The sequence below is a fragment of the Neurospora hispaniola genome (assembly GCF_033458365.1).
Source record: "Neurospora hispaniola strain FGSC 10403 chromosome Unknown B0T23scaffold_4, whole genome shotgun sequence".
In the NCBI taxonomy this organism is placed as follows: domain Eukaryota; kingdom Fungi; phylum Ascomycota; class Sordariomycetes; order Sordariales; family Sordariaceae; genus Neurospora; species Neurospora hispaniola.
Genome location: NW_026944409.1, coordinates 2,918,166 through 2,931,337, shown reverse-complemented (window position 1 = coordinate 2,931,337; position 13,172 = coordinate 2,918,166). Strand labels below are relative to the sequence as shown.

Here is a 13,172-nt window from a genome sequence, read left to right as displayed (position 1 = left end):
GCCCCGCCCGACCAGGATTGACTTGCACGCAAGATCGGTCTGTTTGTTAGCTTAAGACTTCGATGTGGTTTTTTCACCGTCTACTTATACAGCCATCTATGGCTATATAAGCTCTGTAAATGAACAGAAAGTGTCTTACGAAACCTTCCCTATATTCATGGTCTCCAAGAAACTTCCCAGGCTCCAACGAAGCCGGCTCCTTCGTACTGCTTACATTGGTAATTGATACCTCAATGTCTCCCACTAACAGACCGTCAGGGGAGACATGGATCGCACAGTTCGAACCTGGACTCTAGGCTGAAGAGAGTCCACTAAAAACGATCCTGACACGTCCGGCTGATCCAATGATATCGCCAGAATTACAGAGCTCAAGTCGTTAGTCCAGCAAGAAAAGTCTCCATTTTCAACGTTGCCCGGTTTTTGTTCCAGTCAGTTCCTGTCGTCCGCTGTTTCCATCGAGATCTCAACTTTGGTTGTGTACAGGCGCAACCGCGTCAAGGTACCGACTCAAATCGTTGTTGTTGAGGGACTCAGAAACCCCAAGGAATGAATGTGCAAGCTGTTAGTATGAGTGGTAAAGTGAGGATATCACTACAAAAAAACCCGACGAAAAGACCATCACAAACCCATCCCGTCAAACATCCATTTCTGGCAAAACTCCGTCTAGATGCATCCCTTTCTCAATCTCCATGACGCCAGTCTCCTCGGCACAAGTAGGTATGAACACCATGATTAGATTATCACAAATCCCCATGTCCTCCATTACACATTTGGCGATAGCAAATCATACTTGACACACCGTTCAACCTGTGAAAAAAAAAAAAACAAAGAATGTTAGCAAATCAATCTCAACCTCGTTATTGGGGTCAGGTATACTCACATCCTCGATACTAGCCTGCATAAACCTTCTGGCCTCCAACCCGAGCCAAACAGCCATCATATGCACATCCCCCTCCATCAACATATCCTTGCCGCCCTGCGCACCGAGTTGTCGCAAGATAGGAAGCGAGCTGCTCAGCAGATCCACATCAGGATCCAAAGCACGCCCAATACCCTCCAGCAGCAAGATGCTGATGACCACATTGACGAAATCGCCTTCGAGCCTGACGTGATGCTGGCGCACCATATTCAACACCTTCTCCAAGATATCGCCAATCTTGATATTCCCTAGCGCCAGCGTCTTGTTTTTGACGTCCCGCACGAGATGCTCCATCTTGAGCGCAAACACCTCTTTATCGAGCACCGCATCCGGCTGCCGGCACCGCTCGCACATGAGGTGGCCAGCTTTGTACCCGTCGAATTCGGCCACGGCACGGAACAAGTCGAGGAAGTTGCGGCGGTTGGTAGCGTTGAGTTCCGTGACCAGACCGGTATCAATGAAAATCAGCTGCGGGCGGTACCCTTCCTCATCAATCTTCTCCAGCTCGGCGACCCACAGCTCCTTGTTGTTTCTGTATGGCCGCAGGCGCGAGAGGACATGCTCTGTGACATCTCCATTTTTACCCGTCGGGTGCGCGTCACTAGGCTTGTCCCAGTGCAGGCTGAGGGGGGGCTTCTCGGACTCGTAGAAGCGCACCATGATATTGCCCGGGTGCAGGTCGGCGTGCACAAAGTTGTCGAGGAGGAGCATGCGTAAGAAAGCGTCGAGACCTTCGCTAGCTATGTCGTGCTGGAAGACGCCGCCGCCATTGGCCATGAAGTCCGCTAGTGGGACGCCGTGCGCGAACTCCTCGACGAGAATGTTGCGAGTGCTGAACTCGGTGTAGGGGTAGGGGAACCAGGCGGTTGTTCGGTCTTTGAAGTTCTTGCGGAACCTGGAGAGGTTGGCGGCTTCGATCCGCAGGTCGAGTTGTAGCTTCATCATGTCACCGAATTGATCGACCTCGTCGGGGAGGGAGAGCCACTCCAAGGTAGGAATCGCATTGATCATGGAAGCAAAGAATCGCATGATCCGGAGATCGCGCCGTACAGTCCGCTCGACACCAGGATGCAGCACTTTGATGGCGACGTGGGACGATGGGACCCGTTTTGGCGTAGCCTTCAAAACGGTCCCAACGTTCTTGACAAACCGATGAGTCGAGCTGGAAAGGTCAGCATCAGCAGGCATGGTGAGGTCTGGTTTTAGCTTGGCCCTGTAGACCTGCGCGATGGCACCAACACCCAAAGGCTTCTCGTCGAATTCCTCAAAGATCTCGTCGAAGTGGCGACCATTAAATGCCGCCTCCACGATACGTTTTGTAGCATGGAGGGAATGAGCCGGGGCGTCGTCGTGCAGCTTCGACATGATGTTGCACATCTCGTCGGGGAATATGTCTGATCGCGAGGCGGCCCATTGTCCAAGCTTGATGAAGGCAGGACCAGCCCACTCCATAGCCTGCACCAAGAACCCATACCACCACAGCGTTCCTGATCGTTCATCGTCACGATCCGGCTGGCGCTCTCCGAACCAGATCACTGGTACCGTGATGATCACCGGCGCGAAAATGGCGACCAGTTTCAGGAACCGTATGCCTGTGCATAGAGGTTCCCAGATGTAGAAGTCCAAAAACAGGACGATCTTCTTGCCAATTCTCTTGAGCCCCGTGACGTCCTCCCCGACCTTCTTCTCAATCTCCTCCCGCGACACTTGAAGCATCCGCTGTTCCATCGTCAGTTCCGTCCCGGTATTATCCTCCTCCGAGAGCGACACGAAGGCGGCGGTCGCCAGTACGCCATTGGCAGCTTTTGCCAATAACATTACCCTTGGTCTAGAATACCGACCATATCCTGCTCCTTCTTTCCCTGCTCCTCCTCCTCCTCCTCCTCCTGTCTTTTGCCATGTCTGTGATAGTCGTGGTCGCGGGGCACGTGGTATTGACCGGGTTGCAGTAGAAAAACAAGAAGAAGGGCGTATCGGTTGTTTCGACGATGTCCGTAGAAGGTGGTGTGAAAGAAGGCCGGAACACCGCCTTGTTGCGGTCGAGAGTGACGGTGGCGGTTGCGCGCGACAAGAGAGCCGGCCAACGGCGACGGCTGCCAGCCGCATGGCGGGCATGTGATCAGGCGAGAGGGGGTCACTCCGTCGGCGCCGGGCCGCTGTCTAGACGAAGAACGGTCGGTTTGCGTGGGGAAAAAAAAAAAAAAGGTTTGTCGGTATCGCTTCAATGGCAATCCCAATGTCCGGGGAATGCGCAGGTCCTTGCGGGCGTTGTTGATATTGTTGTCGTAAGTGACATGATTCAGATCTGGCGGAAATCGGCGGGAAGTTGTTGCTTGGTCGATGTGCCCTGTCGGACTGTGGCCCGGATTGACAGAAAGATCGCCTGTGACGTAGCAGACAGGCTTTCCCGGCAACGCGCGCCCGCCAGAGGGGCATGCCAGCGTTTCCGGGCGTTGATTGGACGGATCTACAGTAGCCGATCTACTATAAAGAAGGGCACCCGACAGACGGGAAACCATCCGTCCCATCATCTTTTTCACGATGCCCCTGACCCGGTGCAGATTCCAAGTGAAGTCAACAAACCCAACACTTTCTTCATTTCTACTCCTGATCCGCAGATTTTGGTTTTTGTATAAATTTTTCTCTTCTGTTTTGGGAGACGCGAAAGGTTCATTGTCTTACGCAATCATGGGTAAATTACCTTAGGATTATCCTGGCCGTCTATGACCGAGCACTATGTCTCCTCCAATCTTGATCTGCCTCGACCCTCGCTGCCATTACATCCTCGGTTCATCGCTTCATGAACCCCCTCGCTGACTCAACCCATTGCACCCTCAGTTGCGCGCCCCACATCACCTTTTAGCAGGAACTTGGATGACCACCGCATTAAAATTGACCTAGGCACAACCGTTAGTATGGAGTTGGGCTACTGAAGTTGCCGTTGAAACTCACCTTGTCCTCACAGTTGCAATGGATATCCGGTCCTTCTGTGACTTGGCCGTTCAACTGCAGTCTCACGAGGCCAAGGGTAGTCTCATCGAACGGAATCTCAAAGTACGAAGATCCCCGTGCCGTTTGGAACTCCCTCGGTTGCCCATCTCCGAGCGTCACAGTCACCGTGTTCTCCTCCTTGGTGATGGCGACGACGGAGATGACGTCCTTCGCACCATGTGCTGCCAAGGCGTCGCCTCCTTGCCCCCATACGGTTTCTGGCGGCGTCGTGTTAGCAATATCTCTAAAAAGTCGGCCAAAGAACAACTTACCACCATGGTGACCTGCACTGGCCGGTGTCCTGCGGTACCATGCAATTGCCACGTCTTCCAGATGCTCTCGTGGCTTAGCCTTGGTCTTTCCTGCCTTGTAAGCCTGGATGAAATGAGGCAGAATGGCACGGTAGGCGTCGTGTGAGTGGCCCTTGACGTAAGCGTCTGCTCCTGGCACAACCTGGTCATCTCGATGAGGGTCGTAGATGTAGCTGGATTCACCATAGTCGTTCCCTGCAAGGTTGTTAGCTCTCGGTCTCTGGCACCAGCCCAAGACTAGCACCGGCCAAGGAGGGGAACGAACAAGTGATGATCTCGACAAAGTCCGGCTGGACCTCTAGAATCTGTTGCCAACGGTCATACCAGAGAGATTCGCTAGAACAGTACCAGTTCTTGTTCCACTGTGGGAGGTCTATACTCAAGGTTAGCACAATTTTCAGCTTGCACAGGCAGGCTCAAACTCACTCGTATAAAAGTAAGGACTGACGCCCATCATGTACTTATGCTTGTTGTTTGGTGTCCCAAAGATACCTGGCTTTTCGATTTGAAGGGCTTGCAAGTACAGATGATCTTCATCCGGGCCCATCTTGTGATTGCATCCTTTTGGCCATGCGTCCCAAGAAACTATAGACAGTTAGCCCACTCTAAAAATCCAAAGTATGACACCGCAGCGGAACTTACAGGCACCATCGATGATGTCGAGTTTCTGGGCAACCCCATGAGGTCCAAGACTGGCCCAGTCCGGAACGAGGAAGATACCGCCCGTCGCTTGACGGACTAAGGCCCAGTTTTCCGCCCATTGAGGGCCCTCGAACGTCGATACAAACGGTCTCCCATCAACTACACATTGCGCGGGCGAATACTTGAACCGGTTGATCAAGTCTACCACCTGCTGAACTGTCCACTCAAACGCAAAGCTAGTAAATCTGGTTAGCCACAGCTGATCTTGCCAGAGAACTTGAAGAAGGAACACACAAAAGACACTTACTCGAAAGAGATGAAAAGGACAAAGCCTCCAGCCCGTTCAGCGGCCTGGTAAGCCAAAGATAACTGCTCATCAAGCCAGTGATCCTGAGAGCCCGTGTTTAGTGCGAATCCGTCGATGCCGCACTCTTTGGCGGCTCTGATTTCATCCTCCCAGTCCCTGGCGGTATGATTCAAGGTGAGTCCTAGCTGCAAAGTAAGTTAGCTGCGTGACCCTTTCATGAAAGAAAACTTAAAGCCTATTACCATGTAGTGAGCAAACACCATCTTGTCGCATCTCACCCTCCTCTCTGGCTCATCGGAAATGCCGATTTCGGCACCAAGTTCGGCGATGGCATCGCGGGTAGAGTCTAGAGGTAAATTATGATTAGTGTTTTTGTCGGCTTGCATCTATCAATGAAGGAATTGCGGGAATGCCAACTTCATCATGGGTACAACCGGAATGTCATGATGACCGATTGTTTCCGGGGCAACCGGTGATCCCAGAGTGATTGGTGGTTTGGATGTCTCCCATCAATAGAGACGGCTGTAACTGACCGATGAAGTCCCTCCAAGTTCTCTTGTAATATGGCACCATTGTTACGGGTAAGGCTAATCCGAAATTATGTAGATATCACCCTTTGTTCAGCTGGCTCCAGAACAGTTCCTGACCTTTTAAATGTTTTGGTTGGAAAGGGGGTAGCAAGGAAGTGCGATAACAGAATAGGGGGCTAAAGACGTGCCAAGCCGTTAGTGCATGGCCCAAGCGGCCATGCCTCATGGACCAAGATGTGTGAGGCTCTTGGGAGATGAACAAGATGATCTCAGTCGGCAACATCGGATGCGAATTCGCCAGACCACCTACTTGGATGTTGTGTAAGGGTTTCGAACGGATGTTTTGGAGGAAAGATGAGAAATACTATGAGGGCACTGATAGGAAAAAGGTCCCACGTATCAGCCACGGTTTTTAGCCGTGATACATACTTCGAAGCTCTGAATTTGTGACACAAACAATGCCTTACATTGGAATGAAGATTGGCTGAACCCAACAGACAGTCAACAATTGAAAAAATCATCCTGGCAAGCAGCGAGTGTCATCATCTGCCACAAATCATCCAAGTCCTATTCTGGTGACAGATCGTGTTCTTGTAAATCACCTGCTGGTTGATATTGGAGAGCCCATGGTGGAGCATGGACCGTCGTGCCTTTCACTTGGCTCTGACTCGATGTTGAGAACGTGAAAGTCGCCCTTGCAGTTGGAGAAGCTCAGCTGAGGCCCACTCGATGTCCAGACCACCCGGCCCGCAGCTGGGAGCAAGGCAAGACTGAGCACAGACCTCCACCCTAAAATGCACAGGCGAGGGGCACCTGGCCTTGGCCGTTAAGGTTCCCCAAGCATATCCGGATAGGGCAGACTAGGCCACGATTAGGGCGGAGGGTAGATTTTCCGGCAGCCCAAGCGAATTTCGGCTCCGCACACAGTCAATTTTGGTGAAATTTCGCATCTTCCGCAACTTCACACACAACCCACCCACGTCGACCCATCAACTCGATCAGTCGCGACAATGGATTCCTCTAAGGCCCCCGTCAAGCTCGTCAAGGTCACCCGCGTCCTCGGCCGTACCGGTATGCGAAACCCCCGCCGAAATGCTGTCAAAGTCGATTTTTCCCCACGAGGAAAGGCGATGTGACGGGCAAAACTCTTGCGATGACAACAACACGGAAATGCTGACCATGGTGGAATTCTGCAGGCTCTCGCGGTGGTGTTACCCAGGTCCGCGTCGAGTTCATGGACGACCAGACCCGCTCCATCATCCGTAACGTCAAGGGCCCTGGTAAATAATAGCCCATTCCGAGCATACACACACAAACACAAACAGACAGCGAGAGCAGCAAAAACTAACAACTTGCCCAACAGTCCGTGAGGACGACATCCTTGTCCTTCTCGAGTCCGAGCGTGAGGCCCGCCGTCTCCGTTAAGAAGTTCGATGTGACGAAAAAGGGAGGAATGAGAATTACAGCGCGACCTCGGTTTTGGCCTGTCTCGACGAGGAACGATTACATCATGACTTGCGGCCAGGGAATTACGGAACATTCTGGGTTGGGAGCTCGGTAGAACGGCATTGCCATGATTATTTCCTCCCCAAAAATCTGCTCGGCGCAGACGTTGCATTGATTCTGGACCGCTCCATTTCGCTGCAATCGTGTTCTTTCTCGTGAAGGAAAATGGGTGATGCACTTGGGATATTCTCTTGGGGGTTCAGGAGGACGGAGGTTTTCAGCACAACACAAACTCAAGCGGGCATGGACTTGAGGATCTCTACAGGCAGCTCTATCTCGAATTGTCGAGGCCTCCGAGGTCCTGCTCCAGCGCCAACAGTGGCAGTCGAGATCCGACTCCGATCAGCAACAACGCCTTTTCGCGCGCCCATTAGTCAAGCAATGCCATACCCTCAGGCAACGTCAGCTCCAATCCGTCCGCCATGCCCTGCGACCGAAGTCCAATCCCTCCGTCCTACCATGTCCGGAATGGGCTCCTGTGTCCAGACGGTTATTGCCTTGCATGAAGACGAGAGGCGTCAAGGTACAACGACCGTGGGCCCTCTGATATTGCATCATGACAAATGTGGTAGGGTCGTAGAGATTTGTAGTAGCCAACTGGGACTGCTTGATCCTTGTGCTAGTCGTCGTGAAGCAATGATATTGGGCGCTAAATCTCGTTTTCGAAGCCTTTCGCTAACCGCCAAACAGGTATCCCAAACGCTATCCATAATATCTTGTTACTACACCGAACAATCGAAGACATGCAGTCTAGAAGAGAGTTCACGAACCCCGCACACATCTCGTGTTTGCCGTGGAGGTGACCCCTCTGAACTGGTGATATTTCTTGGGATCATCAGGCATTTGGGCATTAAGCGAGGATGAGGCGAACGGGGATAAAGGAGCCAGCATTTGTTCTGTTTGGACACATACTCCACAGAGGTACTGTATTCCTGAATTAAAGGGGTTTAGGCCCTCCCCTGTCACTTACCATTCTGGTCTTCGGTACCTGAAACCGCCGCTTCGAGGTTTCGACCGCAAATCCACCGTCTTGGCAGCATGAACACACACGCCTTTCTCGGAAATTCCTGTCGTTTAGCCATTGAATGTAACCTCATTTGACCAGCCTACCTTCTCGCTACGCAGCCAGCTTGCCATCAACGGCCATGGACATACGGCCTCCAGTCTTGTTCCGCCAATCGAGTCTTTCTTATGACTGTCGATATGACTGGGAACAACGGTTTTCATTCCGAGAACCGAGATCGCGGGAGAGGCATGGCACGGCATACGAGTGCCAGTTCTTGTCCCCGCCGAGCCCATCAGACCTATATAACATGACACCAGCATTTCCGATGTGCTCTTGTGCTACCTTTTACTCACGGCAACCTTGAACGTGCCAGCTCTATCGTCTCTGTTACTGCAGTTAACAGGAGAGCAACATGGGGTTCCTCACTCTCTTTCATATGGCCTTTTTGGCTGTTTCCCTCTTCATCTCGGGGGCACTTGCTGCCTTTGGGTACACCACCTCCGGCAACAACTTCATCATTGATGCCGGCTCCGCGAACCCTTTGATCTTCTCCGTGAGCAAGTCCAGCTGCGACATCAACTCGATCAAGTACCGAGGCACCGAACTCCAGTATAGCAAGCAGGGCACCCACATCGGATCCGGCCTCGGCAAGGCCACCGTCTCTGTCAGCCAGATCAATGGGTCAAAGTCCAAGTTCATCAAAGTGACCTGCGTCACTTCGACCCTGACCCAGTACATGATCGTCAAGGAGGCCGACAGCACCATCTACATGGCCACATACATCACGGCCGAGCCCGCGATCGGCGAGCTTCGCTTCATTGCCCGCCTGTTGTCCGACAAACTCCCGTACGAGTACCCCTATGGCGAGGTTTCCACCACCAAAGGATCGTCCTCCACCGTCGAGGGCTCCGATGTATTCGTCGTCAACGGCCAGACCCGCTCCAAGTTCTACTCCTCCACCCGCTTTATCGACGAGGATTCACACTGCGTCTACGGCGGCTCGGACCTCACGCACGTCTGCATCATCACGCCCCAGCAGGAATCCTCCTCGGGCGGCCCTTTCTTCCGCGACATCGACTCCAACAACGCCGGCGACAGCACCAACCTGTACAACTACATGAACAGCGGGCACGTCCAGACCGAAGACCGCCGCATGGGTCTGCACGGTCCGTACCTGATGACCTTTTCGCGCTCGGGCATCCCGAAGCTCAAGACCGTCGACGTCTCCTGGTTCGGCGAGCTCGGCGTGACCGGCTACGTGCCCGACTCGCAGCGCGGCACCGTCATCGGGCGCGCCTCCGGTATCCCCTCCGGCTTCGAGGGCGTCGTGCACTGGTACAACGCTGCGGCGCAGTACTGGGTCAGGACGGCCCCCAACGGAGATTTCACCTCGCCCAAGATGAAGCCGGGCACCTACACCATGGTGCTCTACCAGACCGAGTTCAAGGTAGCCACCTCGACCGTGACCGTCTCCGCGGGTCAGACCACCGTCGCCAGCATCGCCAGCACCTTCAACACCAGCCACACGACGCTGTTCAAGATCGGCGAGTACGACGGCCAGCCCACGGGGTTCCGCAACGCCGACAAGTTTTTGCGCATGCACCCCTCCGACAGCCGCATGTCGAGCTGGGGCCCATTGACGTACACCGTCGGTAGCTCTTCGCTGAACGACTTCCCCATGGCCGTGTTCAAGAGCGTTAATAACCCCGTTACAATCAAGTTCAACCTGGGCAGCGCGCCGAGCCAGGCGACCACGCTGAGGATCGCCACTACTCTGGCTTTTGCTGGTGCGCGCCCGCAGGTGGTGGTGAATGGGTGGTCGGCGCCCGCTCCCGCTGCTCCTGCCAAGATTGATAGCCGTGGTGTCACCAGAGGCGCGTATAGGGGGTATGGAGAGGTCTACGATGTGGCGGTGCCGGCGGGTAAGCTGGTTAGTGGGACGAATACGATCACCATTAGTGCGCTATCGGGGAGCAGTGGGGCCACGTTTTTGAGTCCTAACTTTGTGAGTATTTCCTTTCGGGCTTGCTTGATTGCGCACTGGGCGTTTGCTAATGATGAATTCAGATCTTCGATGCCGTTGAGCTCTTTTACTAGAGTCGTGGCGGAGTGGCAGCAACCTTTTGTCTTCTTACTACAAGTTGGTTCTGCATCCTTCAACTGTAGTCTCTTTTTTTGGCATAAAAGCAGCCTCCTATGTACACAAGGCTTTATTCATTCACACATACAATATCGACTCCTGGGTCCCGCAGCCTATTCAAATCATAATCAAGTAACAAATTGCGGAGTAACAAGACCTACCTTGCGATGCCACTTCCATCACTAAGCAAAGGCCTACCCAGTGTCTCATTCTCCTCGTCCTCCTCGTTCCCATCTTCCCTGTCATCAGCCAAAAGCAAAGACGTAGTTGACGGAGTTCCACCCTCATACCCGCCAAACAGCACCTCCATATCCTCTAGCGGACGTCCCTTGGTCTCAGGATAGAGCAAGAAGATAATCGGTACGCACGCCAAATTCACCGCCATAAAAAAAAAGTAAATCTTTGAGCCAAGTTCTGCAATCCCGATAGGCCACAGTTGGGAAACAATAATTGACCCGACAGCGCCCCCAGAAGCAGCGAAGCTCAACCCACGCGCGCGAGCGGCAGTGGGGAAGATCTCAGATCCGTAGACCCAAGCCGCCGGGCCGAAGCCCATGCTGTAGCCAAGCGAGTAGATGAAGATAAAGACAACGCAGGTGTAGTCTGAGGCGCGGTTGGTGTTGTTGGGGTAAGCGAGGGGGAGGGCGCCGTTGATCTTGATGCCCGGGGTTTGGAGTCAGCAGTCAACACTTTACTTTCACATTTCTTTGTCCCAGTCCAAGTCCTAGTTAGGTCCAACAGGCAATTGGAAACGTGCAACTCACCAACAACGCAAAAGCCATAATCCCCGCCCCAACAGCCAGTGTCACCCTCCTTCCCACCTTATCAATAACAAACATCTCCAACACCGTGCACCCAATCTTCAGGGTACTCTCGATCCCGCCCGCCAGCAGCGACACGCGCGGGCTCAGTCCCAACACCCTAAACAGTTCCGGCAGATAATACTTCATGGCTGTAGCGCCGCACATCTGCGCCATGAAGTGGAGCAGTGCAGCTCGCCACAGGCGCGAGAACCAGCTGGGGTTGGTGAAAAGGGAGGTCCATTTCTTTAGGCTAGTGGCCTGATAGGCGGAGACATTGCGCTTGATGTCTGTCAGTTCGCTTTGGATTTGCGAAGGGGTGAAGGATCCTTCGCGGTAGAACTGCAGGGCTTTGAGGGCTTCGTCAGGGCGGCCGTGCTCGACGAGCCATCGTGGAGACTCGTGCAGGAAGGGGACACCAACGAAAAAGAAGAGGGCGGGGATGAAGGAGAGGGAGACGGACAGGCGCCATCCGTTGAGGTAGCCGTGTGAGTCGTTCCAGAAGGTTATGGCGTAGCCGACCCTGGGAATGTCAGAGTGACTCGACGTTGTTGTGATGGATACTACTTACCAGAATCCAGAGGCAAGTCCGGCTACAAACCCGACATGGTTCAAAACAACAAGTCTGCCTCGCTGTTGGGCCGGGGCAATTTCACTATGCAATAAACCACGGGTCAGCCCTATGACATGAAGATCATCTCGCTTGTGATGAATTTCAAACAAGACAATCCCTGTCACATACCTTTGATACAGCGGCACACTCGTCGAGACGATACCGGTGCCCAAGCCAGAAACAACCCGTCCAAATATCACCATACCAAGCGCCACCGATCCCGATGCAGCAGCCTGAATTGCCTGGCCTACGCATAGCACGGACATGCCCACCATGGCAGCATAGCGACGGCCGAGCAGGTCCGTCGCGGGACGGGAGAAGAAGACGTAACTCAGCCATGTGCCGAGGTAGTAGATGGCCGTGATGAGGCCGCGCCTATACGGACCATAGCCAGGGATGGTTTCGCGGAAGCCTGGATGGGCGAGGACCGAGGCGAGAACGCCAACGTTGTATCTGTGCAGTCTCAGTAAGTGTAACTCCGGAGCCAGTTCTCCGATCCCCAAATCGATGAACTTCACGTCGTAAAGGGACTTGATCTATGTGGTACCACGATGTTCGCGTGTATTGGCGAGAGCTGGAACTCGAAAAGTCTTACCCCCAGACAAATGAGCCAAGAGCAAGCAACAGACTAAAGAAATGCAAGCGCGACGAGGCTTTGGAGAAGCCCAAGCCCAGGCCCTTGATCCCGTTCATGATCGACAACGAATTCCTATCCTCCGAATGCACTCCTTTTGTTGTGTGCCGCCGAGTGGTCTGGGAGCAGGGCAAAGACCCGATTCGATGGTTGGCGGCACTGGTACCTTTCCTATCTCTGAGGAAACCAACAAACTGCGGCAACTCAAACCTGAAACAATCGGAATGGTAGTTCCGTGATGAGATTGTTGAATGATGATAGAAGAAAAGGCCTGCCAACTTCCTTCTTGATTTCCAAGAGTGGCCGGGTAGCTTTTTTACCAACGAGACTTGTCCATAAGACTCGTGGGGTTTCAATATGAGCACTGGACGGGGAATGGGGGCACCACTTGGTGACACTGTCGAGACTGCGCACTGCCATGAGCTTTTCCCCCGGATTTGCGCCCCTAGTTGCGTCACCTGAATCAAATGAATGCAACTCATCCCCGCGCACCGTGTGTGCCGCCACAGCGACGGGATTGGTAGGTAGTTGAGCTGACGAAGATGCTGATTCGAACCGATTGGGACGACGTCTGTAAAAATCCATCGGAACGAAAGGTGCGGGGGGTTTTGACTGACACATCTCATCGACAAGCAGTTGGTACTTGGGGATTGTAATAGGACTCGCATTTGAACGACGTGCGGAATCCCGTTCCGGACAGCTCCCCGCATTTTTTGTGTTTGCAAGAGTTCCAGCCAGGCCTTGGTTGATTGATGAGTGGCTGGTTTCAGGTT

At 53.4% G+C, this 13,172-nt stretch overlaps 6 protein-coding genes across 6 annotated transcripts; 3 read left to right on the top strand and 3 right to left on the bottom strand.

The window, feature by feature from the left end:
• Nucleotides 1-762: 762 nt before the first annotated feature.
• Nucleotides 763-2,647, bottom strand: B0T23DRAFT_404731 (ABC1-domain-containing protein; the record flags this gene model as incomplete). The annotated part of the gene is made up of 2 exons (XM_062838930.1): nt 763-807; nt 881-2,647. The coding sequence occupies 2 exons, from the start codon at nt 2,645-2,647 to the stop codon at nt 763-765; spliced, it is 1,812 nt and encodes a 603-aa protein (XP_062693166.1).
• A 1,035-nt stretch (nt 2,648-3,682) lies between these two features.
• On the bottom strand, nt 3,683-5,848 carry B0T23DRAFT_148146 (glycoside hydrolase). Its single transcript, XM_062832480.1, has 9 exons — nt 5,704-5,848; nt 5,413-5,516; nt 5,171-5,355; nt 4,864-5,099; nt 4,648-4,806; nt 4,487-4,594; nt 4,183-4,416; nt 3,872-4,128; nt 3,683-3,816 (listed from the first exon to the last, which is right to left on the bottom strand). The coding sequence occupies exons 1-9, from the start codon at nt 5,741-5,743 to the stop codon at nt 3,772-3,774; spliced, it is 1,368 nt and encodes a 455-aa protein (XP_062693165.1). The 5' UTR covers nt 5,744-5,848; the 3' UTR covers nt 3,683-3,771.
• An 862-nt stretch (nt 5,849-6,710) lies between these two features.
• On the top strand, nt 6,711-7,125 carry B0T23DRAFT_404729 (40S ribosomal protein S28; the record flags this gene model as incomplete). The annotated part of the gene is made up of 3 exons (XM_062838929.1): nt 6,711-6,771; nt 6,897-6,980; nt 7,064-7,125. The coding sequence occupies 3 exons, from the start codon at nt 6,711-6,713 to the stop codon at nt 7,123-7,125; spliced, it is 207 nt and encodes a 68-aa protein (XP_062693164.1).
• Nucleotides 7,126-7,127: 2 nt separating this feature from the next.
• Nucleotides 7,128-8,347, top strand: B0T23DRAFT_148056 (uncharacterized protein). Its single transcript, XM_062832479.1, has 2 exons — nt 7,128-7,207; nt 7,234-8,347. Exon 2 carries the CDS (start codon nt 7,372-7,374, stop codon nt 8,068-8,070), a length of 699 nt encoding a protein of 232 aa, XP_062693163.1. The 5' UTR covers nt 7,128-7,207; nt 7,234-7,371; the 3' UTR covers nt 8,071-8,347.
• A 277-nt stretch (nt 8,348-8,624) lies between these two features.
• Nucleotides 8,625-10,309, top strand: B0T23DRAFT_396024 (putative rhamnogalacturonase; the record flags this gene model as incomplete). The annotated part of the gene is made up of 2 exons (XM_062838226.1): nt 8,625-10,217; nt 10,280-10,309. 2 exons carry the CDS (start codon nt 8,625-8,627, stop codon nt 10,307-10,309), a joined length of 1,623 nt encoding a protein of 540 aa, XP_062693162.1.
• A 100-nt stretch (nt 10,310-10,409) lies between these two features.
• Nucleotides 10,410-12,458, bottom strand: B0T23DRAFT_442379 (general substrate transporter; the record flags this gene model as incomplete). The annotated part of the gene is made up of 5 exons (XM_062840819.1): nt 10,410-11,007; nt 11,117-11,675; nt 11,724-11,807; nt 11,895-12,218; nt 12,361-12,458. The coding sequence occupies 5 exons, from the start codon at nt 12,456-12,458 to the stop codon at nt 10,510-10,512; spliced, it is 1,563 nt and encodes a 520-aa protein (XP_062693161.1). The 3' UTR covers nt 10,410-10,509.
• Nucleotides 12,459-13,172: the final 714 nt, after the last annotated feature.